The sequence below is a fragment of the Sus scrofa genome, chromosome 14, assembly GCF_000003025.6.
Source record: "Sus scrofa isolate TJ Tabasco breed Duroc chromosome 14, Sscrofa11.1, whole genome shotgun sequence".
NCBI lineage: Eukaryota > Metazoa > Chordata > Mammalia > Artiodactyla > Suidae > Sus > Sus scrofa.
The window spans coordinates 112504802-112528764 of NC_010456.5; the positions used below are offsets into that span (position 1 = coordinate 112504802).

Below are 23963 nucleotides of genomic sequence, written 5' to 3' on the forward strand. Positions count from 1 at the left end.
TTAGTCAGATTTGTTTCTGCCGTGCCACAGTGGGAATTCCTCAGGTATTTTCTTTTGTTAAGTTATCTGTATTTTGTTAAGTTATCTGTTTAAATTTTTTGCCATTTAAAAAAAATCTTTTTTTTTGTCTTATTGAGTTCCAGATAACAATCTTCTGTCAGATACATATTCTGAATATTTTCTTTCTTTTTTGTCTTTTTAGGGCCGTACTCGAGGCATACAGAGGTTCCCAGGCTAGGGGTCGAATCAGAACTGCAGCTGCTAGCCGGAGTACCACAGCCACAGCCATGCTGGATCCAGCCGCATGTCAGCAATCTACATCACAGCTTACTCCTTTAAGCCCTCACTGAGAGGGGCCAGGGATTGAACCCATATCCTCTTGGATACTAGTTGGGTTCGTTACTGCTGAGCCATAAGAAGTTTCTAGGGAGTTCCTGTTGTGGCTCAGTGGGTTATGAGCCCGATTAATATCCATGAGGATACAGGTTTGATCCTGGCCTTGGCTCAGTGGGTTAAGATCTGGCATTGCTGTGGCTGTGGCAGAGTCCACAGCTGCAGCTCCGATTTGACCCCTACCCTGGGAACTTCCGCAGTCATAAAAAACAAAACAAACAAACCAAAAAAGAAAAGTTTCTGGTTTTTGTTGTTGTTGTTTTTCTTTTTATGGCCATACCTAGGCACATGGAAGTTCCCAGCTAGGGGTCAAATTGGAGTTATAGCTACAGGCCTACGCCACAGTCACAGCAACACCAGATCTGAGCTTTATCTGACCTACACTGCACCTTGTGGCAATGCTGGATCCTTAACCCACGGAGCAAGGCCAGAGATTGAACTCACTTCTTTACAGATATTTTTCAAGTTCTTAACCCACTGAACCACAATGGGACTCTTCAAGTTTCTAATTTTTGCATGAAGTGCAGTCTATCAGTCCTTTACCCCATGATTATGAATATATTCTAGGTTTTGTTCTAGAAGCTTTATAAGTTTTAGCTTTTACCTTTAAATCTGATCCACATCAAGTTAATTCTTAAGTGTGCTGTGAATTAGGGTTTGGAGCTCATTATTTTCCTCTTTTTTTTTTTTTTTTGACTGAAAATTATTAAGATACTTTATTTTCTTCCTACAGTTTATTTGTAGCATTTTATTATGCTTATTTAAGTTACAGGAATATAGTATAGCGATTCACAATTTGTTTTTTCCCATTTGTCCACAGGACAGCATGTGGAAGTTCCTGGGCCAGGGATTGAACACATATACTACTGTAGCAGCCCAAGCCACAGCAGTGACAGTGACAATGCTGGGTCCTTAACCCCCTGAGCCACAGAGGAACTCCTAGTGATTCACAATTTTTAAAGGTTATACTCCACTTATAGTTGTTATAAAATATTGGCTATGTTCCTGTACTTTTTTATTCAGTTGTTTTGGAACCCTTGTTGAGAAGATTTTCCTTTTCTCCATTGAATTACATGGATGACTTTGTCAAAAATCAGTTGGTTCTGTAAGAGTAGTCTGTTTCTGAACCTCTTAGAAAAGAGGCTGCTTGCTTTTGGATGCAGAGCAAAGGATACCAGTGGCTGAGGCACTGACCAACTCCTGAATGACACAGGACAAACACAAGGTCCTCTATCTTTTTACAGATGTCTACCCTTGCACCAGCTATTACACTGTGTAGATTATTGTAACTTTAATAAGTCTTGAAATCAGGTAGTGTGAGTTGTCCATATTTTTATTTTTAATATTGTTTTGGCTATTCTAGGTACTTTGCACTTCAGTTTAAATTTTATTTATTTATTTGTTTATTTTCATTTCTTGGGCCGCTCCTGCGGCATATGGAGGTTCCCAGGCTAGGGGTCCAATTGGAGCTGTAGCCACCGGCCTACGCCAGAGCCACAGCAACATGGGATCCGAGCCGCATCTGCGACCTACACCACAGCTCACGGCAACGCCGGATCGTTAACCCACTGAGCAAGGGCAGGGATCGAACCCCCAACCTCATAGTTCCTAGTCGGATTCGTCAGTCATTGCGCCACGACGGGAACTCCCAGTTTAAATTTTAGAATCAAGTTAGGATTTCTGTTAAAAAGTCTGTGGGGTGTTTAGATTTTTTTGAAGCTGTCCATTTGAGTAGAATTAACCTCCTGGTAGTATTGTCTCCTAGTCTGCAAACATAGTCTGTATCTCTTTTTAAAATTATTCTAAGCAGTGTTTTTTAGTTTTCAATGTATGTTTCTTGCACATGGTTTTTAGATTTATTCCCAAGTATTCAGTGTTTTTCAATGCTGTAATAAATATTCTCATCCGGATTGTTGTTAGAATATATAAATATAATTGGTTTTTGACTGTTTGACCTTGTTTCCTATAATTTATATATAGTTTTATTTCTTTTCCAACCTATTTCTCTTTTGTTTCTTTATTTGAAGCAAAAAGGCAGATATTTGTTTTGCTTTATTTGAATGGCTGTGGCCTCCAATATAATGTTAATAGATGAAATAAGAGGACGTCTTTGCCTTAACATCTTTCCACCACTAAATATGATGTTAGTTGAAATTTTTTAGATGCCCTTTTTGGGATTAAAGGAGTTTCCTTTTATTCCTAACTTGCTAAGGTCTTTTTTTAAATCGTGAATTGGTGTTTAATTTTGTCAAATTCAACCCCCCCATTCTATTAATAAAGAGAATTACATTAGTTTATTAAAAATTTTTGTGTCTATATTCATAAGAGATATTGATCTGTATTTTTCGTTCTAATGTCTCTGTCATGTTTCGGGTTACTCTGACTTTATGAAATGGGTTGGAAAACCTCTTTCCTCCTCCATTTTCTAAACGTGTTTGTATATGATCCTGGTGTTATTTCTTCCTTAATATTTAATAGAATTCATCAACAAAACTATCTGGACCAGAAGTTTTCTTTGTGTAAAGATTTTTAAATTGTATTTTAAATTTATGTGGAATGGTTTTCAATAATTTCAACTTCTTTAATAGATGTAGAGCTATCTAGATTTTCTACTGTTGTGTCAGTTTTGGTAATTATTGCCTTTCAAGAAATGTATTTTATTCAACAGATTGTAACCTATAGTATCTTTTATTTTTTTTTTTAATACTCTATTGTATTGGGCAAATGAGAGCCCATTTAGGCTGCCATCTGTGCCCCTCTGATATATGTCCATCATACCCTAAGTATTTCCAGGTTCATCTTATATATATCCTGTCCAATCCTGGAATCCACCATTTCTCCAGGGAGCTGTGGTTCTTTTTAAGTGCAGAATGGTATTTAGAAGGCAAGATTTAAACACTAACTTATTTTACATCTATATTTTTATATTTTGGGTTTTTTGTTTTTTTGATGGATTTTATTATATTTTATTATATTTATAGTTAAAATTTTACTATATTTAAAATATTTATGTTTATATATTTTGAAAACCACAAGTTCACATTGATACCTCTAGTTCCAATATAATACCATAGAGTTTATTATAGATTTTGCCCTTTTCATTCTCTTTTCTTTTTCTTTTTTTTTTTTTTTTTTTTGTCTTTTTTATCTTTTGTCTTTTTTGTTGTTGTTGTTGTTGTTATTGTTGCTATTTCTTGGGCCGCTCCCGTGGCATATGGAGGTTCCCAGGCCAGGGGTCGAATCTGAGCTGTAGCCACCGGCCTACGCCAGAGCCATAGCAACTCGGGATCCAAGCCGCGTCTGCAACCTACACCACAGCTCACGGCAACGCCGGATCGTTAACCCACTGAGCAAGGCCAGGGATCGAACCCACAACCTCATGGTTCCTAGTCGGATTCGTTAACCACTGCGCCACGACGGGAACTTCCATTCTCTTTTCTAATAATAAGAAACCTGGTTTAAGTTTTTCCTTTAAGCACTTAAAAAAAAAATCTTGTTCTTTGTCTTCTAGCCTTTGTTTGTTTGTTTATGGTGAAAAATCTGCCATTATTTATATTGTCATTTACATGTAGGAAGCATCCCCCTTTTCTTTGGTTGCTTTTAAGGTTTTGTCTTTGTTATTGGTTGTCAGTGGTTTTGACTGTATTGAGCCTGGAGCTTGGTTTTGTTTTTTTGGGTGTTTTTTTTTTTTTTTTTTTTTTTTAAGAGATTTTTTTTTATTGTGTGTATTTAATGTGTGTTGAGAAATTTTAGGGTTTTTGTTTGTTTGTTTGTTTTGGTATTTTTAGGGCCATACCCGAGGCATATGGAAGTTCCCAGGCTAGGTGTCTGTTTGGAGCTGCAGCTGCTGGCCTGTGCCACAGCCACAACAATGCCAGATCCAAGCCATGTCTGCACCCTACCGCAGCTTGTGGCCACACCAGATACTTAGGCCAGGGATCGAACCTGAATCCTCATGGATACTGGTCAGATTCTTAACCCACTAAGCCACAACAGGAGCTTCTGTTTGTTTTTTGTTTTAATCTTCTTGGGGTTTGCTTATCTTAGAACAGTAAGCCAGTGGTTTTCACTAAATATGAGAAATATTTTGTCACTATTTTTGAACTTTTTTGTCCCCTTCTTGATTCTCTTCTGCATCTCCAATTACACATGTTAGATCATTGAAAATTGTCCCACAGGCAACTGAAACTCTGTTCATTTTTTTTCTTTTACTGTCTATATTCAGTTTATTTCAGTTGATCCATCTTTTAAGTTCATCAGCCCTTTTTTTCTGCCATCTCCAGCATGCTTTTAAGTCCATCCAGTAAATTTTTAATTTTGGGTTATAAACATTTACAATTTAGAATTTCTGTTTGGTTCATTTTTCGTTTTCATTTTAATGGTGAAAATTCCCATCTATTTACTCATTGTGATCATATCTTTAAGTTGCTGAACATATTTGTTACAACTTCTGTAGAGCCAATACGTACTTATTCACACAACTAGATCATTTCTTGGTCATTTTCTTTTTTTTTTTTTTTTTTGTCTTTTTGCTATTTCTTGGGCCGCTCCCGTGGCATATGGAGGTTCCCAGGCTAGGGGTCCAATCGGAGCTGTAGCCACTGGCCTACACCAGAGCCACAGCAACGCAGGATCCGAGCCGCATCTGCAACCTACACCACAGCTCACGGCAATGCCGGATCATTAACCCACTGAGCAAGGCCAGGGACAGAACCCGCAACCTCATGGTTCCTAGTTGGATTCGTTAACCACTGCGCCACGACGGGAACTCCTCTTGGTCATTTTCTATTGACTTCTTTTGCTCTTGACTGTGGATCCTCTTTATCTTCTCATGTCTAGCAGTTTTTGGTTATATAGCAGACATTATAAACAATACACTCTGGAGACTGGTTTCATTTATCTTCCTCTGGTTATCTTACTGGCAGATCACTGTGACTTCATATAGGCTTGGTTTTTATGTTTGTTAGGGCAGGTGTGTTTTGGTTTTGCCCCTAGTCCTGAGGCACATCCCTTAGCACTGAAGACTAACTGTTTAGTCTAAATGCAAGGTTGTCAATGGAAAATTTGAGATGCTTATTAATTTAGTAGGAATCAAATTCAAAACCTGAATCCTCTCAAGGGCAGCAGCTGGAATCTCTGTTCAGATCTTTTAGTCTTCTAGCTGTTACTTCCCATTGGAATGTTTGGAGACCTCCATTCAGGTACGTAGTTTGAGGGTTAGCCATAGATTTGAGGGAAATTTATATACATATTTTGATGCTTCCTCCCTGCCCCTGGCTGACTCTTTCTATTTTCTATTTTTCTTCTCAATTTCTAGCCACTATGGCAGCCCTGAACTCCATCTTCTGACATCTTAAGCCAGTAGATCGTGGCTTTCTAATTGAATTTTAGTCACCCTGCACCAAGTAGCCTAGTGAGGACCCTCAGGGAAAAAGCACATAAACATGGATCTTACCCAGTGTGATCTCCTCTTTCGAAGTCAGTCCACTTCTTCCCACTTTCAGCCAATCTCTAGCGCCTTTTTTATTTTAAAATATTTTTTCCAGGTTTATCTGAACAAAGCCAATCCAATTACATACATCCCTGCTGTTACTGGAACCAGAATTCTTTTGCTTAAAGCTTTATTTTATTTGGTATGTACCAGTTACTTCATAAATGTCTTAAAAACAGAGTAAGTTTAATTTTTTAAAAATTGTGTTGTCTGGGAGTTCCCATCCTGGCACAGTGGTTAACAAATCTGACTAGGAACCATGAGGTTGCAGGTTCGATCTCTGGCCTTGCTCAGTGGGTTAAGGATCCGGCGTTGCCGTGAGCTGTGATGTAGGTCGAAGACGTGGCTCAGATCCTGCGTTGCTGTGGCACTGGCGTAAGCCGGTGGCTACAGCTCTGATTGGACCCCTAGCCTGAGAACCTCCATATGCCGCAGGAGTGGCCCTAGAAAAAGCAAAAAAAAAAAAATTGTGTTGTCTGTACATGAACAGTAAATGTTTGTGCTATTAACAGTTACAGAAGTACTGAACCCTGAACCCAGAATATACACATACCAGTTGTCCCTGTACACTAATGTCACATGATCCAGTTTATCCTTTTAAAATATGTTTTGAAATAATATCAACTTAAACAATATGAGAATAAAACAAGTTGGGTGAATTTTTTCGAATTTAACCTGTTTAAATGGAAAACATATAATGTTGTTTTTCTTCATTTTCTTTTCTTTTTTTTGCTCTTTGGGGCCACAACCGTGGCATATGGAGGTTCCCAGGCTAGGGGCAAGTCGGAGCTACAGCCATCAGCCTACGCCACAGCCACAGCAATACAGGATCCAAGCCACTTCTTCGACCTGCACCAGGTCAAACCCGAAACCTTTTTTTTTTTTTTTTTTTTTTGGTCTTTTTGCTATTTCTTGGTCTTGGGCCGCTCCCTCGGCATATGGAGATTCCCAGGCTAGGGGTCCAATTGGAGCTGTAGCCACCGGCCTATGCCAGAGCCACAGCAACGCGGGATCCTAGCCGCGTCTGCAACCTACACCACAGCTCACGGCAACGCCGGATCGTTAACCCACTGAGCAAGGGCAGGGCCTCATGGTTCCTAGTTGGATTCGTTAACCACTGTGCCGAGACGGGAACTCCCAAAACCTTATTATTCCTAGTCAGATTGTTTCCTCTGCGCCACGATGGGAATGTCTTCATTTTCTTAAATTTTATTCTTATATACATACTCTCAAAAGAATTAAAATTCCTATGCATCCATTGCTGACATAATTAAATACATAAATGAATAAATAAACTAATGGGGGAGAAATCATATCTCTTCCTTAAAAAGAATTCCAATTGGAGTTCCTGTTGTGCCTCAGTGGGTTAAGGACCCAACATAGTCTCTGTGAGGATGCAGGTTTGATACCTGGCCTCATCCAGTGTTGCTGCAAGCTGCAGCATAATTCACAGGTGCAATTTGGATCCAGTGTTGCCATGGCTGTGGCGTAGACCTCAGCTGCAGCTCTGATTCACACCCTAGCCTGGGAACTTTCATATGCCTCAGGTGTAGTCATTAAAAAAGAAGGAGTTCTTGTCCTGGCTTAGTGGTTAACAGACCCGACGAGTAACCATGAGGACACCGGTTCGGTCCCTGACCTTGCTCGGTAGGTTAAGGATCCAGTGTTGCCGTGAGCTGTGGTGTGGTGTAGGTCGAAGATGCAGCTCAGATCCCGTGTTGCTGTGGCTGTGGCGTAGGCCAATGGCTACAGCTCTGATTAGACCCCTGGCCAGGGAACCTCTGTATGCCGTGGATGTGGCCCTAAAAAGACCAAAAAAAAAAAAAGTAAGAAGAATTTCAATAAATATAGAAGGGAAGAGGAATTTAAAAATCACCATTAGTAATTTTTACCACAGTAAAGATCCACCAGTGATCCTAAAATAGGCAAAAGTTGAAGCAGAAGCAAAATATTTGCTTGACCTTAAGTATTCCCCCAATATATTTCATAATTCCTAAAGGAATTATAATAAGCTTACAGTAGAGAATCCTGGCAGACAGAACCTTAGGCAAAAGTGATCATGGTTAACATCACCAGAAATACTCATCAGCGTACCTTCTGGCTTGATGCATTGAGAAGGGCACATCACCTGTGTGGTGTCCTTCCCAAGAGTATATAACCCTAGTCTGATCATGAGAAACATGAGATGCACCCAAATTGAGGGGCATTCTATTGATTAATCAGTACTCTTCAAAAGTATCAGAATCATGAAAGATAAGAACTGAGGAATTGTCAAAGATCAGAGAGGACTAAATGCAGTGTGGGATTTGGATTAGATAAGGAACAGAAAAAGGATGTTAATTTCCACACACATTTTTTAGACCAGCATCATTAACATCAATCAGCTGGGAACTTAAACATGCAAATTCTCAGAAGCTCTGGGATGGGACCCAGCAATCTGTGTTTTAACAAGTGCCCCAGATAATCCTGATGTGCACTAATGTTTGAGAGCCATGTGTGTAACTTAGTAAAACTTAAGACTAAAAGGAAAACATTTAAAAAATATATTGGCCAGTTTGATTACTTGTAACCAGTGGGTTTTTTAAATTGTGGTAAAATACATGTAATCTAACATTTACCATCTTAACTATTTTGAAACATAGTTTGTGGTATTAAATACATTCACGTTGTGTAACTGTCACCACTATCCATTCTGAGAACTCTCTCTCTCTTTTTTTTTTTTTTTCCTGTCTTTTTGCCATTTCTTGGGCTGCTGCTGTGGCATATGGACCTTCCTAAGGCTAGAGGTCCAATCGGAGCTGTAGCCCCTGGCCTACACCAGAGTCACAGCAATGTAGGATCCGAGCCGCGTCTTCGACCCACACCACAGCTCACGGCAACGCCAGATTCTTAACCCACTGAGCAAGGCCAGAGATGGAACCCGCAACCTCATGGTTCCTAGTTGGATTCATTAACCACTGCACCACAATGGGAACTCCTCCATTCTGGGAACTCTTAACATCTTGTAAAACTGAAACTCTGTATTCATTAAACAGTAGCTCCCCTATCCACTTCTTTCAGCCCCTGGCAACCACCATTCTACTTTTTGTCTCTGTAATTTTGACTAAGAGGAATCATACAGTATTTGTTTCTTTGTGACTGGCTTATTTCACTTAGCATAATGTCTTTAGGTTTCATCCATGTTGTGTATGTCAGAACTTATTTCCTTTTTAAGGCTGAATACTATTCCATTATATGTATATACCACATTTTGCTTATCCATTCATCCGTCAGCAAACATTTCGTTGCTTCCACATTTTAGCCATTGTGGATAATGCTGCTATGAACATAGGTGTACAAATATCTCATCAAGACTGCTTTCAGTTCTTTTGGGTGTATACCCAGACGTGGAATTGCTATATCATATGGTAATTCTATTTTTAATTTTTTGAGGAACCACCACCATACTGTTTTCTGCAGTGGCTCTATCATTTTATCTTCCCATTAACAGTGCACAGATTCCAGCTTCTCCACATCCTCACCAATACTTATTGTTTCTGTTTTGTTTTTAAATTGTAACCATCCTGATGGATATGATATGGTCCCTCATTGTGGTTTTGATTTGCGTTGCTCTAATGATAAGTGATGTTGAACATCTTTTCACGTGCTTATCACACCTTAGGTAAATGTTTATTCAAGTCCTTTGCCCATTTGTGAGTAACAGCTCTACCTTCACACATACGTGGAAGTCATTGCTGCTCACATACTTCTTCATAGGCACATCAGTAGCTCTTTGGGCCTCTCGCTTTCTTTACACCCTCTGTCTACCTTGTCCCTCAGCTCCCCATAAATCTGGAATTTACACATAAGGATCTACTAGTGTGTTAATTTTGAGAAACAGGGCGGAATTTGAAAACTGTATGACAGTATTTCAGTATTGAGACCTATCTCCAAAAACTTCTCTTTGCAGACTTACAACAGCTGTGCCAGACTCTGCTTAAATCAAGAGACAGTATGTCTAGCAAGCACTGCTATGAAGACTGAAAACTGTGTGGCCAAAGTAAGTAATATTAAAGACTATTATAGGATTTTTGCATTTAAAAAAGAATACAGCAGGCATCATTTTATCCAAAGTAGATTGCAAGTTGGAGTCATCATCTCTTCAGTTGCAGCAGAATTTTTTGATTATGTGTTCTGGTCACTCTTTAGTCTAATTCTAATTTGTTGCTTGACACTATGGATTATATTACAAATAAGGTTTGCGTAAAAAATATATAATTATTTTCATCAGTTTGTTGGTCACTTTTTTTTTGGGGTCTTTTTGCTATTTCTTTGGGCTGCTCCCGCGGCATATGGAGGTTCCCAGGCTAGGGGTCGAATCAGAGCTGTAGCCACTGGCCTACGCCAGAGCCACAGCCACTTGGGATCCGAGCCGCATCTGCAACCTACACCACAGCTCACCGCAATGCCGGCTCATTAACCCACTGAGCAAGGGCAGGGACCGAACCCGCAACCTCATGGTTCCTAGTCGGATTCGTTAACCACTGTGCCACGACGGGAACTCCTGTTGGTCACTTTTAACTGCAGTTAAGGGAGTTCTCATCATGGCTCAGGGGTTAACAAACCCAGCTAGGATCCATGAGGATGCAGGTTTGATCCCTGGCCCTCGCTCAGTGCGTTAAGGATCCAGCATTGCCATGAGCTGTGGTGTAGGTTGCAGACGTGGCCCGGATCTGGCGTTGCTGTGGCTGTGGCATAGGCTGGCAGCTGTAGCTCTGATTCAACCCCTAGCCTGGGAACCTCCGTATGCTGCGGCTGCAGCCCTAAAAAGCAAAAAATTTAAAAAAAGAATTTAAAAATGCAGTTAAGTATAGAGTATACCATTGTATGATTGTGAAATATGCTATAGAAAACTCAGTTATATTACTATTATTATTATTATTGAGTGGCAAAATAAAAATACTGCTTTTGGTCATCTTGATCTGACTAGACAAATATGTTCAATCGTGCATACGGAGATACTTGCTTCTCATGTAAAGATGTGTGCCATATCTGTAGCCTAGATACAAAAATAATTTTATGTATTAGAGATCTTAACAATTTAATAATTGTATTAAATATGCCTCAAGTTTTCCATCTCTTAAGTACTCAGAAATTTTGACCTAAATTTAGGTATCAGCCATTTTGATTATTCTAGGAATAAATAAAATTCCAGTATGGGCTATGTTTCTAGACTTTTACTTTGCATATCTGCAAAATTAACTACCTTTTTATAACTATTCAAGGATTTGTCACTTTACAACATTCCCAACTTTAACTAGTTTAATCTATTATGTTATATACTTAGGCTTCCTGTTACTTCCTGTTATTAGAGCCAGGCTTGATATCATGTAGTTTCCACTTTTTGCTACAAAAATTAAAGGACAACAATTTTTAAAAATTTTTATTTCTTTTTATTTCTTCACTTTTTTTCTCGGCCACACTTGCAGCATGTAGAAATTCCCAGGCCAGGGATTAAACCCATGCCATAAGCAGCAGCCCGGGCCCTTGCAGTGACAATGCCAGATCCTTAACCTGCTGCACCACAAGAGAACTCTTGTTTTATTTCTTAAAACTTGAAGTAGTCTTAGTTGATAAAGGACCTACTGTATTAACTGAAAATACATCTTACAAAATATAACCATTGGAAATGATCCATATAAGAAATGCCAGAATTTATGAAAAATTACAGTGAAAAAAGGTAATCAGTTGTGTCTCTTAAATTAGAATATCTTAATAATTTGCAAAATATGAATATTATAATAAATTACACACATTTATTTTTCAGTCATTTAGTCACAACTAGTAAGTGCTGATTGACCCCATTTTGTATCCAGCATTTGCACATTGAGATATGGGGGGCCAATAATTTGGGCTTTTAAAAATAATCTTTCTCTTATTTGGCCATGCTGCTCTCAGTTTCATCATAAGTGGGTGACTTCTGGCTAAACAAGGTAAAATCTTAGCATGAGCACCGATCCAAGGACAGGGTGATGATTTTAATGAATTTCATTGAGAGCTAGCCAAGTGAGCATCTGTTCCTTTTGTTTTCACAATACTTTGTACGCCAGGATCTCTAAGCTTACATAGTTACATTGACATGTGTCTGTAAGCTGTTTTTTTGTGTGTTTTTTCCCCCCTCCAACCCCTTACCTCAGTGATACATGGTTAGAAATCTTGTGGCATTTGGCACAATGGCATTATTTCTTTTATGCTCTTAGGTGAGGGAATAAGTTTGCTCATTGTTGCTCATCAGTCTGTTTCCTTTGCTCCCAGATGGTGACCCTCTTATCCCATTCTTGCTTATTTTAACATTATTTCTGCCACCTATATCCTTTCATTGTCCCCTTATACACCCTAATTTAATAATTATTTCTATCATTTTCTATTGGAACCCACTTAATGTTCTGGTTCTTTTTATTGGCCCATATCTTTGTCTTCTGGTTCATAACCTCAGATTTGAGTTAAATAATCAGTTAGCCAATAGCAAATAAAAACATGTAGCTGAAAAAATTTCTTTCTTGCGACAGCCTCCAACGAGGTACCAATGACATGGGAATAGGAAGAGTTTTCCTTTTTTTATTTACATATGTTTTACTCATGATTCTGTGCTGCTTTTGTTAGTGTCATTTATTACTTGATCTTTGGAAGGTAATGACTTGCCATTATTTTTGTAGGTCTGTAAGCTTGTCCCTATTTCTTGCTCTTCATTTTTAGGCCTTAGCTGTATAGTTTCACATGCTGCTTGATATGGCTGCAGTGGTTTTTAACTTGGTATAAGTGTCTGTTGTTGATTCAGATTGTACTCGAAAGTGGCCTTGAATATCCAACTATCTCCATGGAGAGCAGCAATAATATAGTGATACCAACCATTTTTGTCCTCTAGATCAAAGCAGCTAATTCTGACAAGAGTGACTTTGGTTTGGGTGGAGATATAACTAAAGTCTAAGACCTTAATATTGAACCCTGTTTATATGAATTTTAGAGAAAACATTAATACCAGTTAGTCCTTTTAAAAACAGCAATATTGTTATGTTTGGCCCCCTGTGGTACATTGTATATGACTCTGTTTTGCCAGTGATATCTTACAATAAATGTTTTATGGGATCTATGAAAAGAGACCCTTAATCCTCTTTAGAATATAAGAAAACAAAGTTATAAGGCAAACTGTGGCCACCCTAGGTTAATAATAATCTTTGAATCTCTAACTTAAAGAATGAATCTTAAGAAAATATTTTAAAATAAAAATAGAGGAGGTGTCATTTTATAGTATAACTTAATCCAGGTAATATTTGGAGGCATTGAGGTTTTTTTTTTTTATTTCTTCTGAAGCCTTCCTTCTTACTAATTATAGCCCTGTAGTTCATAAGATTTGTGTTTGGAACATGATAAGCTCTGTGTTTATTGTAGCTTTAAATGGATAGTCATTATTGACTGCCAACTTAGTCTTTAAAATCAATAATCATGTTGTATCTAATTGTCAACCTTTATGATGTTTTTTTAATTGGTAAAGAAAGCTAAGTGGAAAAATGAAGAGTATTAATTGTTATGTTATCGTCTTACTGACTTTATTTAAATATTATTGAAAATTTTTGGCTTCAGGCTTTTCCCTAATTTACTCTCACACACACACATACACATATAGTTAAAACTGAGTTGTTTCAAACACATCTGCCTAGGTTCTTTATGAGGTAGAAGTTCTGCCTCTTTATATTTAGAAAATGAACCCCTTCTATAGTCCTTTGTTGATGTGTTCTGTATTGTAGTTGTTGTTGTTTGTTGCTATTGTTTTTTACTTCAGACTAATAATCTGTTTGCAACTGACTGAGACAGAAAAATGTGATGTTCCTTTCCACTCACTCCAGATTTTGATAGAAGACTTGTTTTATTTATTTCCAAAATTATATCCGCAGGAAACAAGCTGTTTAAATTCAGATTATGCTGAAGCAAAATGGTCCTGGTATGAGAAGCAACGTGCTGTTTTACGAGCACAGAGTCCCTTTTCTCATAACTGATTGATAGTAAATATTTTCCTGAAGAATTATTGCCAACCATGAACAGTGCAACTGTTTCACTTTTTTTCCGTGCTACTTGCTGTACCAGCCATTGTCGGTAATTAAGATCTACAATTCACAATGCAGACGTTTGCACTTCCTCTGGGTCTGCGCTATTTATAAGGCATTTCAGCTGTTCAGAGTTTCTTTTGAGTTTTAAACTACATGTTAACAGACTTTTTTAACATACTGTTCCACAAGTAGCATGTCATATGGTCCGTTCTATGAACAAGCTCCTCTGTTGGGTCTAATTTGTAGTTTTGAGAAGAATATATTAAGATTTAACCATATCGAAGCTGATGTGGTTGGGAAAATTGGAGTATTAATGTAGTACACATTAAGCTTATTGCCGATTTAGAGGGGCAGGAATGAAGTTCAGAAGTAATGTTTTTTCTTTCATATTTAAATATTCAAATGAAATTACCGTTGAGTTTTAATGAGGGTTACAGAGAGGGTCTGAGAAGTATTAGTAAAGTGACTTTTCCAAGCTCACTTTGAAGAAATAGCAGATTCAAGGACCTTCATGATAGATAAGAGTTTGTGTGTTTGGCAGATTAAGGATACAAAAATACATAACCTTCTAGATGTGCATGATATTTAAGAATACAAACATGGGGCACCAAAACAGATCAGCAGATTGACTGCACATTTGTTGTGTAATCAGCTTCAAGAACACTTAAGTAGCATATGCCACTGGAGGGAAAGTGTAAACAGGAATCCTGGTCTTTATTAAAACTGGTTAAATTCAAAGTTATTTTCAATCATTTCAAGAAAGTTAATTTTAAAAGAATGTCAAGACCCCAGTGAGAATCTTCATAGAATTATTGCTTAGAGTCAGAGTAACTACTTGCATGGTTTCCATGCTACTCATTGTTAAACATATGAGAAAAAGAAACAAGAAGCTGAAAACTGTCAACGAAATATGTTTAAAACTTTGCCCTGTGTGGGGATCAGACTGACTTTTGAAGCCAGAAGTCAGGGAGGCATTGATTCTACACATTGGCTGCCAACATCTTCCGGCAGAGCAGTTCTGCGGAGAAAGGCAGAACATGGGTTTCAGTGCTGATTTCTTGATGGCCCCTTGAATAGACAGAGCTTATAACAAAGCTTTTTCCAAGGCAGTTTTGTTTGCCAAAACCTGAAACTTGATGTAGTTCCTTTGAACTACAGTGTTTCTGTAAACTTTGTTTTTCCTTCAGTGAACTCTTTATGAACCTTTTTTTTTGATAGCAGCAGCAGTTCAACTGTTGGGATCCACTGATATATCTGACTGAGGCGCTTTAAGATGCTAGAACCTATTCACATTTCTATCTAGCCAGGGAGCTAATAAGATTGAGTTTGTCTTTGTGGATTGATCTAGATTAGCAGGAGATGAGCCCAGTCAGTGTCTCCCTCCGTGAAAAAGGAAAGGTTGGGAGAGAGGGATGAAGGAAGAAAGTTCTTCATCAGGAACTGACTGCAGTATTTCCTGCTGGTGCATGTCGGATCACCCGCACCGAGAGATCACATGGCTTCTCCAAAAGTCAAACGATCAATTCGCCTCGTTTTGGCTCTGTACTTAATGCACAAACAGTGCGATCTGCGGGGCTGTAATTGCATTGTTAGGGCCAAGGAACAAGCGTGTGCCTTTTCAGCAGACAGCTGGCAGGGAGAGAGGCATGTTGTTAGGAAAGAGAGAGGCAAGGCAAATAAAATTACTGCTAACGCTCAGAGATCGGCAGGAGTCCTACTTGCCTAATCTTACCGGTGGGAGCAAGCGGCTGTTGTAATCCAATTATAGCAGCATAAGCAATTTGTTAGACACTCCGCATAATGTAACAATTTCCCAATAAACTCTGACTTGTAATAACGTCGGCAAGAGTCCGCATAAATCTGCCCGAATGGTGGGGGCTGGAGCGTTCGGCTGGGGGCTTGTAATTGGCGCCATCAGCACGTTTTGCAGAGTGCAGTATGGTGCAGTCTTTTAGTGCAGGAATTTTAAGAAGAAAAGCGTGGCACACGTTTCTTAGAAAAAGAGAAGTGGCCATTAAAAGGGGAGCAGCAAGAAGGGCTGCCTTCACATTACCTAGAAATCTTAGTATAGAAAGAAAACAGGAGGAAGCCATGTTTCCTTCTAATACTGAAGAGGGGAGTAGGGGATAGAATGTGTGAATTAAATGCTTTTATTTAAAAGGCATCAGTCTCTTATTATTTATATGTCCTTCGGCTCTCCCCACCAATACTGTTCAGGCAGCATTTAGCTAACATTTTTTACAAAATGTTCTTAGCTAGGCAACCCTAGAAATGCCAAATTAAAATCTCTTTTCTTCTAGAGTTGACCATTTTCTTTACAACCAGAAAATATATTTTCTTTGTGCCCAAGACAGTTCTTTTAAAGATATTGACTATCGAACCTTTGTGCAGAATTCCATCTTCTGCTTTAAGAAACTCTCTAATTGAAGGGTTTAAAACCCAGCTTTGTTGTTTGCTTATCTGGCTTTACTATGCTTCTTATTTTCCAATTCTGAAATATATTGTGAGTTTCTATGGTACTAGGATTAGTAATTTTCTTGTTGAATAGATTTATTGTATAAGAATACAAGTTTCATTATGTAAACCTATACCTATATGATCATTATAGAAATCATTTTGATTCCTAAGTTATAAGATCTGTTTTAAGAATACTTACTGTGTGGAACAGAGTAGAACCTCCATTATTAATTGATTGATTAGCGTTTGTAGTCACAGAATAGTTTCTTATACAAGGCATAGGCAGTGAAGAGTACTCACATTTGAGTTAATAGATTTTCATGCTACTGCATGTGTTTTAAATGTTATCTACTTTCTTATGCCAACCCAACTCTTCATTGTTGTTAATTTGTGTCAAAACCAAGCTTATGAAATAAAAACAGGGTTCTTCAAAATATCATGTTGCTGTATTATTAAAATAAATATTTACTTTCAGTATAAACATTTCCTTCTACTGAAGCAAATGCTGCCTTGTTTGACTGGAGCTACATCAATAAACTGCAGTGCCTCTAATAAAGCCACTCAGTGTCTGGGTTTAACTAATGGCTGATTTTCATGGCTTTGACAGTGAGCTGTGTGCGTTATTTTCTCCTGATATTGTAAAAATAATGAGAGCAAATTAGAACAATCAGTTTACACAGATAGCTCCTGATTGGAGGCGATGGGCAATATGGCAGCAGGTAATCCATCTTCGGGCTCCTGTCACATTAACTTCAGCAGTGTGAAAAGATCAGGTGGGGTAAGCAGGGATCCTGCCCAATCGGAACACTGAAATTAATGAGAAGAGCATTGTTCTGTGATCAACCTTTTAATTAGCAAGACTGAAAACAGAGGGAGTGATGAAGGCAACACCACAGCTGCACAATGCGAGGCACAATTCCTAAAAAGGGAAAGAAAAAGAAATCTTTCGGCTTTACATCACACTTTTGTTGCAGTATATAGGCGTTGCGTTTCCACTCTAGAGCTGGTTTACAGACTTTAAGAAATACTGGCTATACCCTTAAAACTAGTATATTACCAATTTTACCTCAACTAAAAAAGAAAGAATGCCTACTTTTCAAAGTATTGTAACAAATATGATTGATGTATTTATGACCTATAGACAGTAATTCTATTAGGAGCCATTTCCAACTTTTTTTTTTACCAGCACACTTTCTTTGGCATTGCACTCTGGGTTTTAACTTTTTCTTTTTTAAAAAATCAAGTAAATTAAAATTTAAAAGTCAGGTAAATTTAAAATCAGAGAAATAAAAAAAAAAAATTTAAAAAGACCTGCCTTCCTGGCCAATGGCGCTGCCAAGGAGCCGCCGACGTGACACCGTACGTGTCTGCCTAGGCCCGGAAGTCGGCGCAGCTGAAAGCGAAGCTTGCCTCTCAGACATCAGAGCAATAGTTCTTTAATTTTACTTCTGAGATGAGCTCTCTGAGCTTTTTTGTTGCTGAGATGCTCCAGTTTAAAATGTTAGATGTTAAGTTGAAACTATCTGTAGTTTGAAACATGCTTTAGCTAGAGCACTGTAATAGAGTAACTATAGCATTTTCCCTGTGGGGGTGCGATGGGCCCCCCCTGGTCTCCCCTCAACGTACACGCTGAACCCCCAACATCCAAGAATTTGTGACGCTTCTCACCGTTTCCTCTTTCGCAAGTATATAAGAAAACCAAAATTAGACAGTGCTTTTCTTAGGCCATTCCAGTACATAGAACAAACCCTGAGGAGAACAGGGATGTTAATTATGGAAGGAGTCCATGTATATATATTAATAAAACAAGCATTTCCTTAAAAAATGAAAAAAAATAATAAAAAGATTTGCCTTGTCAACCTCCCACCACCACCTCCCACCAGTTTAGATTTTCCTTGCAAGTAGCATTTGAGTTTTGTGGTTTGGAGAATTTTTGTCACTTTGAATTGTTTAAAAGAAGACTCTAATCCAGGCAGTAAGCTATGGCATATTTATATTATGTTTCCTTCCTGATTCTGTTTATTAGGAAATTCACTTTTTTTCCCCCCTATGCCATTGACTTCTCCGTGTTGGGGGCTGTGTTATTTCAGTTTATGTAATTGAGAATTGAATATCAATGAATGGTGTTTATAGGAAGAAGAGGGGGGTAATCTATGCAGTAACTGAAACTAAAGGCCATTCATCCACTTAAAGTTCAGTTATGCTGAAATTGAGTAACCTTGTTAATCATCCCTGAAATATTGGAGAATATGGTATAAGGCTATGGAAGACATTAATGAGTCAGATTTTCTCTACCAAATCATTGCCTGTTTCTGGGCCACTTTTGGCAGGCTTTGACTTTGGGAAAGTGTATGAGGCCACCAGGATTTGCAGTTTATATCTTAAATTTAGTGGCTTACTGTAGAAGCAAGTAATATAATATAGGCTATGTAAATGAATCCAGATATCTTCCAAAGATACATAAAATAAATCTGTTTTCTCGTTAACAGTCAGTTGTCTTAGATACTTATTTAAAGTATTAATACATAAAAGCCAGTTATTTGGTACCCATTTAAATATAGAATTAGCAGGAAAGAGTCAGGTTAGGTATAAGATAATCTTTTCTTGTCGTAGTTATTAGGGCTTTTTAAATAATGTATGTAACTAATGGAAATTCTAGCCTTGCAGCTCTAAGATACTGTGTTTGCAGAATCTAAGTCTCTGATGTTGTTTCTTTGCAAAACTCATGGAATAAAAGCATTTCCCTTTCTCTTACTTAGTACCCATCATCACTGTACTTTCCAACCCCCTCTAAATATCTTTAGCAGTTCTGTCAGAAACCTGATTTATTTTTTTGGTTGGGAGGGGTGATAGCTTTTCCTGAACATGTTCATTAAGACTTCTATGTGTCAGTATTTTAGGATCAGTAATACTAAATACTAATAATACTAAATAGTCTCTAGGATTTCCCCCTGACACTCTTTTAAGAGAATGGTGCTGCCGTGCATATTAATATTTTAAAGCCCACTTGTTATAATTTTGCAGGATAACTTTTCTGCTTTCCTTAATCTGGAAGAAAGTTTTTTTGTTTTTGTTTTTGTTTTTAATGGCTACACCATGGCACACAGAAGTTCCTGGGCCAGGAATGGAATCCAATCCTCAGCCACAACCCACGCTGCAGCTGTGGCAATGCTGGATCCCTTTAATCCATTGCACAGGGTGAGGGATCAAACCTGCGTCTCTTAGTGACCCAAGCTGCTGCAATCAGATTCTCAACCCACCGTGATACAGCGGGAACTCCTGGAAGAAAGATTTTTTTATTCTTATAGCTTTTATGGGTTTCTTGTGGCTTTTCATTCTCTTTTCTCCTGGTTTGACAGTTCCAGAAGCCTGGGCTGGTAAGCGCTCCATGAATAAGTATGTTCTTAGTCATATGGTGTAAATAGATCACTTACAAAGCTTGTGAAACCCGAGCTCTCCTTTTGAACCTCTCAGTACCCATGAGCTCAGTATCCATACATGTAAAATTTTATTCTTGTGTCATGACTTCAGCTTGTAGACAAATGAACTATGAATTTAAGTTACTATTCTCTATACCAAGTTTCTGCAAAATAAAATTGTATTTTTACCTTTTCCTGTCATTCTGAAATTCCATCTGACTCCGTGATCTTGCCAGTATTTGATCTTACTGTTAGAGTTCTTTCCCAGAGGATTTGTTTCTTAAGATCAGTGTTAAAATAGATGTCTTTCTTTTTTTTTTTTTTTTTTTTTTAGGGCCGCACCTATGGTGTATGGAGGTTCCCAGGCTAGGGGTCCAATCGGCCTATGCCAGAGCCACAGCAACGCAGGATCCGAGCCACGTCTGCAACCTACACCACAGCTCACGGCAACGCCGGATCCTTGACCGCTGGATGAGGCCAGGGATTGAACCCGCAACCTCATGGTTCCTAGTCAGATTCATTTACGCTGTGCCACGACAGGAACTCCTAGATATCTCTTTTTTTGAGGGCATCTTTTTGTTTGTTTATACTAGTATTAACAAATGTCTAACTGGCTAAGTGACCAAGAAACTCCTTTTTAATTTCCTAACCGAGCTAGAGTTGCCAAGTCCCTAAATTCTTCTAATCCCAAATCTCATCAGTAGGGTTCTCTTTAGAGAAATTTTTATTAGTCTAGTCCTTTGGTGCTCAGCTAATACACTCTTATTTAAAGTTCTTACGTATGGAACCAGTTGTAGCTCTGAGGCTATTATAATCTTTTCTAAGATCCTTATCCCCCTCAATTTTTAGTTTGGGATATATTCCTATATAAGGAATTTTTTCTTTTTTTCTTTCTTTCTTTTTTTTTTTTTTTTTTTTTTTTGTCTTTTGTCTTTTTAGGGCTGCACCCTCAGCATAGGGAGGTTCCCAGGCTAGGGGTCTAATCAGAGCTATAGTCACTGGCCTACATCAGAGCCACAGCAATGCCAAATACGAGCCAAGTCCGCAACCTACACCACAGCTCACGGCAACGCTGGATCCTTAACCCACTGAGTGAGGCCAGGAATTGAACCCGCAACCTCATGGTTCCTAGTCAGATGCGTTTCTGCTGCGCCATGACAGGAATTCCTCCTATATAAGGAATTTTTTAATGTCCTTTTTCTTTTTCATGTCTCTTCAGGATGGAAGGTACTTAAGTACTTTTACTTTTGTACTACTCAGAAGTTGAAGGAGGAGATAATATGTTAATATTTATTAAGCCCCTGTGTTTGGGTGCTTTTGTGCTAGCTATGTTGTTTTCTCTTTTAATCCTTACATGAACCTGACAAGATGGATGATAGTACTCCTATTTTACAGATGAGGAAGCTGAAGCTTAGAGAAATTAAGCCTTTTCACATCTCTACACTATAGAGTTTTGACTCCGATCTCTGACTTCACGGTCCTTGCTCTACTGCATCCAGTTGACTTTCAAGTAGTATTCAGAGACCCTGTATGTATCTCTTCTACCATTACACTTGGCCTAACTACAAATCACCTATAGCTTTTCTTGATTTGATTTCTATAGAACTTTTAACACCTACAAATGTTATTTCTTCATCTTACTACCCACCCCCCTCCCCCTTACTGCTTGTAAAATACGCTCTGACTGAACTGTGCCAAGACTGTTTCCAGAAAACTTAACTATCACTATTTTGGGTTACTTAATAATTCTACTAAGCAGATTTAAATGCTCACTCAATAATAATCACTTACCTTAAAAATATATGTCTTTAAAGTATCTAAGATGACATTATGTCCCTGTGTTCCATTGTTATAAAATAAATAGGACAGTATGAGTCTAATAACTAGTTCAGGGTGGTAATTCATACCTTAGTAATTGTTTTGAAAGTATTTTTAGAACACAGATCTTGTGGAATCTGAAAAAAGGACACAATGAACTTCTTTGGAGAACAGATACTGACTCATAGACTTTGAAAATTTTATGGGGGGGGGGAGATGCCCTGGGGTTGTGGTATGGAAATACTATAAAACTGGATTGTGATGATCATTGTACAACTATAAGTGTAATAAATTCTTTGAGTAATAAAAATTAAAAAAAAAGAGCACAGATCTCATCGTAATCTCTGTGTCAGGTACAGTGCAAGCATATATTGGCAGTTCTTTTATTCCAAAAACCTATTTTTCCTGGTTAAGCTTGGTAATTAATTTTACCATTTAAAAAAAAATGTCCTGTAGGGTTTCAGGTTTCAGTGTAATGTCTGATTACACTTCAGAAAAATATTTTTTATAAGTATGCATGCTTCTAGATTGATTGTGAAGACATGATGAGAGTATTAGAATTAATAGTTGGACTTTGAAATCCCTTGTGTGTTTCAGACAGGAAAAAGGAGGCTTGGGACAGAAGCGAGTAATTAAGAAGTAGGTTCATCAAAAGCAAATGAAAAAAGAGTTCCCACTGTGGCGCAGTGGGTTAAGAAGCCGACTGCAGTGGCTTGGGCCTCTGCAAAGGCGTGGGTTTGATCCCCAGTCCAGCGCAGTGGGATTGAGCATTGCCACAGCTGTGGCATAGGTCACAGCTGTGGTTTGGATTCACTCCCTGGCCTGGGAACTTCCATATGCTGTGGGTGGGACTATAAAAAAAAACAAAAGCAAATGAAATAAAAAGCAAACAAATATGGATATTATTCTGTGTGTGTTGTATATTTGTATATGAATCTCCCTAGATATTCTCTAATGGAAAGAACAGAAGTTTTTAATAGTTAAGGTTGACATATAAAAAATATGTGAGAAGCACTTATATGGAGCATTAAGATCATGACAAACAAATGTTGAAATATTTGTAAAAGAACGAACATAAATTTAATTATGTTTTATATCTCCGATATTATGCCTTTAACTTTATCCACATTTTCTTGGAATATCTAATGGCTTAAGAAATTTAATTATAAAGATTAAAAAAAAAAAAAAAAAAAAAAGCTTGGGAGCAAGCCAAAAGGGAAATATAGAGAGAAGACCGTGTTTAAAAAGAGAAGGTTCCTACAGTGTTAACTATGGAGTGTGTAGCGTGACTCCGTAATGGAATATCATGGCAGGGGGTATAATACTGTAAATAAGATGAATATGCCACTTGTGGATTAATGGGCAACCTAAAGAGTGGCTTTATTTACATCTGTGTGTGAGGTTCATTTTCAGATTGTGTATTTTCTCTTATTCTTGTGACTGGAGTACTTACAAACCTGATTGTTTAATTAGGGAACTTAATAAAAAAATCAGTTTCCTTGAATCTTTATGTGTGTGTGTGTTTGATAGGATTAGTGTAGTGTCATTTTCAACTTTATTTATTTCTTTATTGTCTTTTTAGGGCCACACCCGAAGCATATGGAGATTCCCCAGACTAGGGGTCGAATCGGAGCTGTAGCTGCCATCCTACACCATAGCCACAGCAATGGGGGATCCTTAACCCACTGAGCGAGGCCAGGGATTGAACCCACGTCCTCATGGTTGCTAGTCGGGTTCGTTAACCACTGAGCCACAATGGGAACTCCTCATTTTCAACTTTAAAATTGATAGACTGAAGGAATTTTCTTTAACTTTTTTCTCTGGGTAACACTTTTTTTTTTTTTTTTTTTTTAGGGCCACACCCACGGCATATGGAACTTCCTGGGCTAAGGGTTGAATTGGAGCTGCAGGCTGCCAGCCGACACCACAGCCACAGCAACACAGGATCTGAACTGCATCTGCAACCTATGCCGCAGCTCATGGCAACGCCAGATCCTTAACCCAGTGAGGCCGGAGAGCGAATCCACATCCTCATGGATACTAGTTGGATTCTTAACCTGCTGAGCCATAATGGGAACTCCTCTCTGGGTAATAATTAAGAAGAGGTATGTTCTGATTATAAGTTAAAGAAATACAGCTATTTTTTTATATTCTACATTTTGATAATGAATAGATGTAGATGTCACATGTATCTAGCTTATGGTAGACTGAATTTGCAATGATAAAAGGATATGGGATACTTTTCAAAGGTTTGAGTACTGAGTAATATAACTTGAATACATCTAGCCTGGAACACTTTAG

At 38.2% G+C, this 23963-nt stretch overlaps 1 protein-coding gene across 9 annotated transcripts in view; it reads left to right on the forward strand.

Moving 5' to 3' along the window:
- BTRC (beta-transducin repeat containing E3 ubiquitin protein ligase) overlaps window positions 1–23963 on the forward strand; it is a 189278-nt gene that overhangs the window by 106038 nt on the left and 59277 nt on the right. For 5 of the 9 annotated variants that reach the window (XM_003483546.3, XM_001924828.6, XM_003483545.3 and 2 more), the window contains one exon: window positions 9834–9923. In XM_003483546.3, coding sequence (XP_003483594.1) covers window positions 9834–9923 — 90 coding nt within the window. Of the gene's footprint in view, window positions 1–5939; window positions 6027–9833; window positions 9924–23963 lie in introns of all 9 variants that reach the window. The other 4 variants (XM_021072708.1, XM_021072710.1, XM_021072709.1 and 1 more) reach the window with 1 other exon arrangement.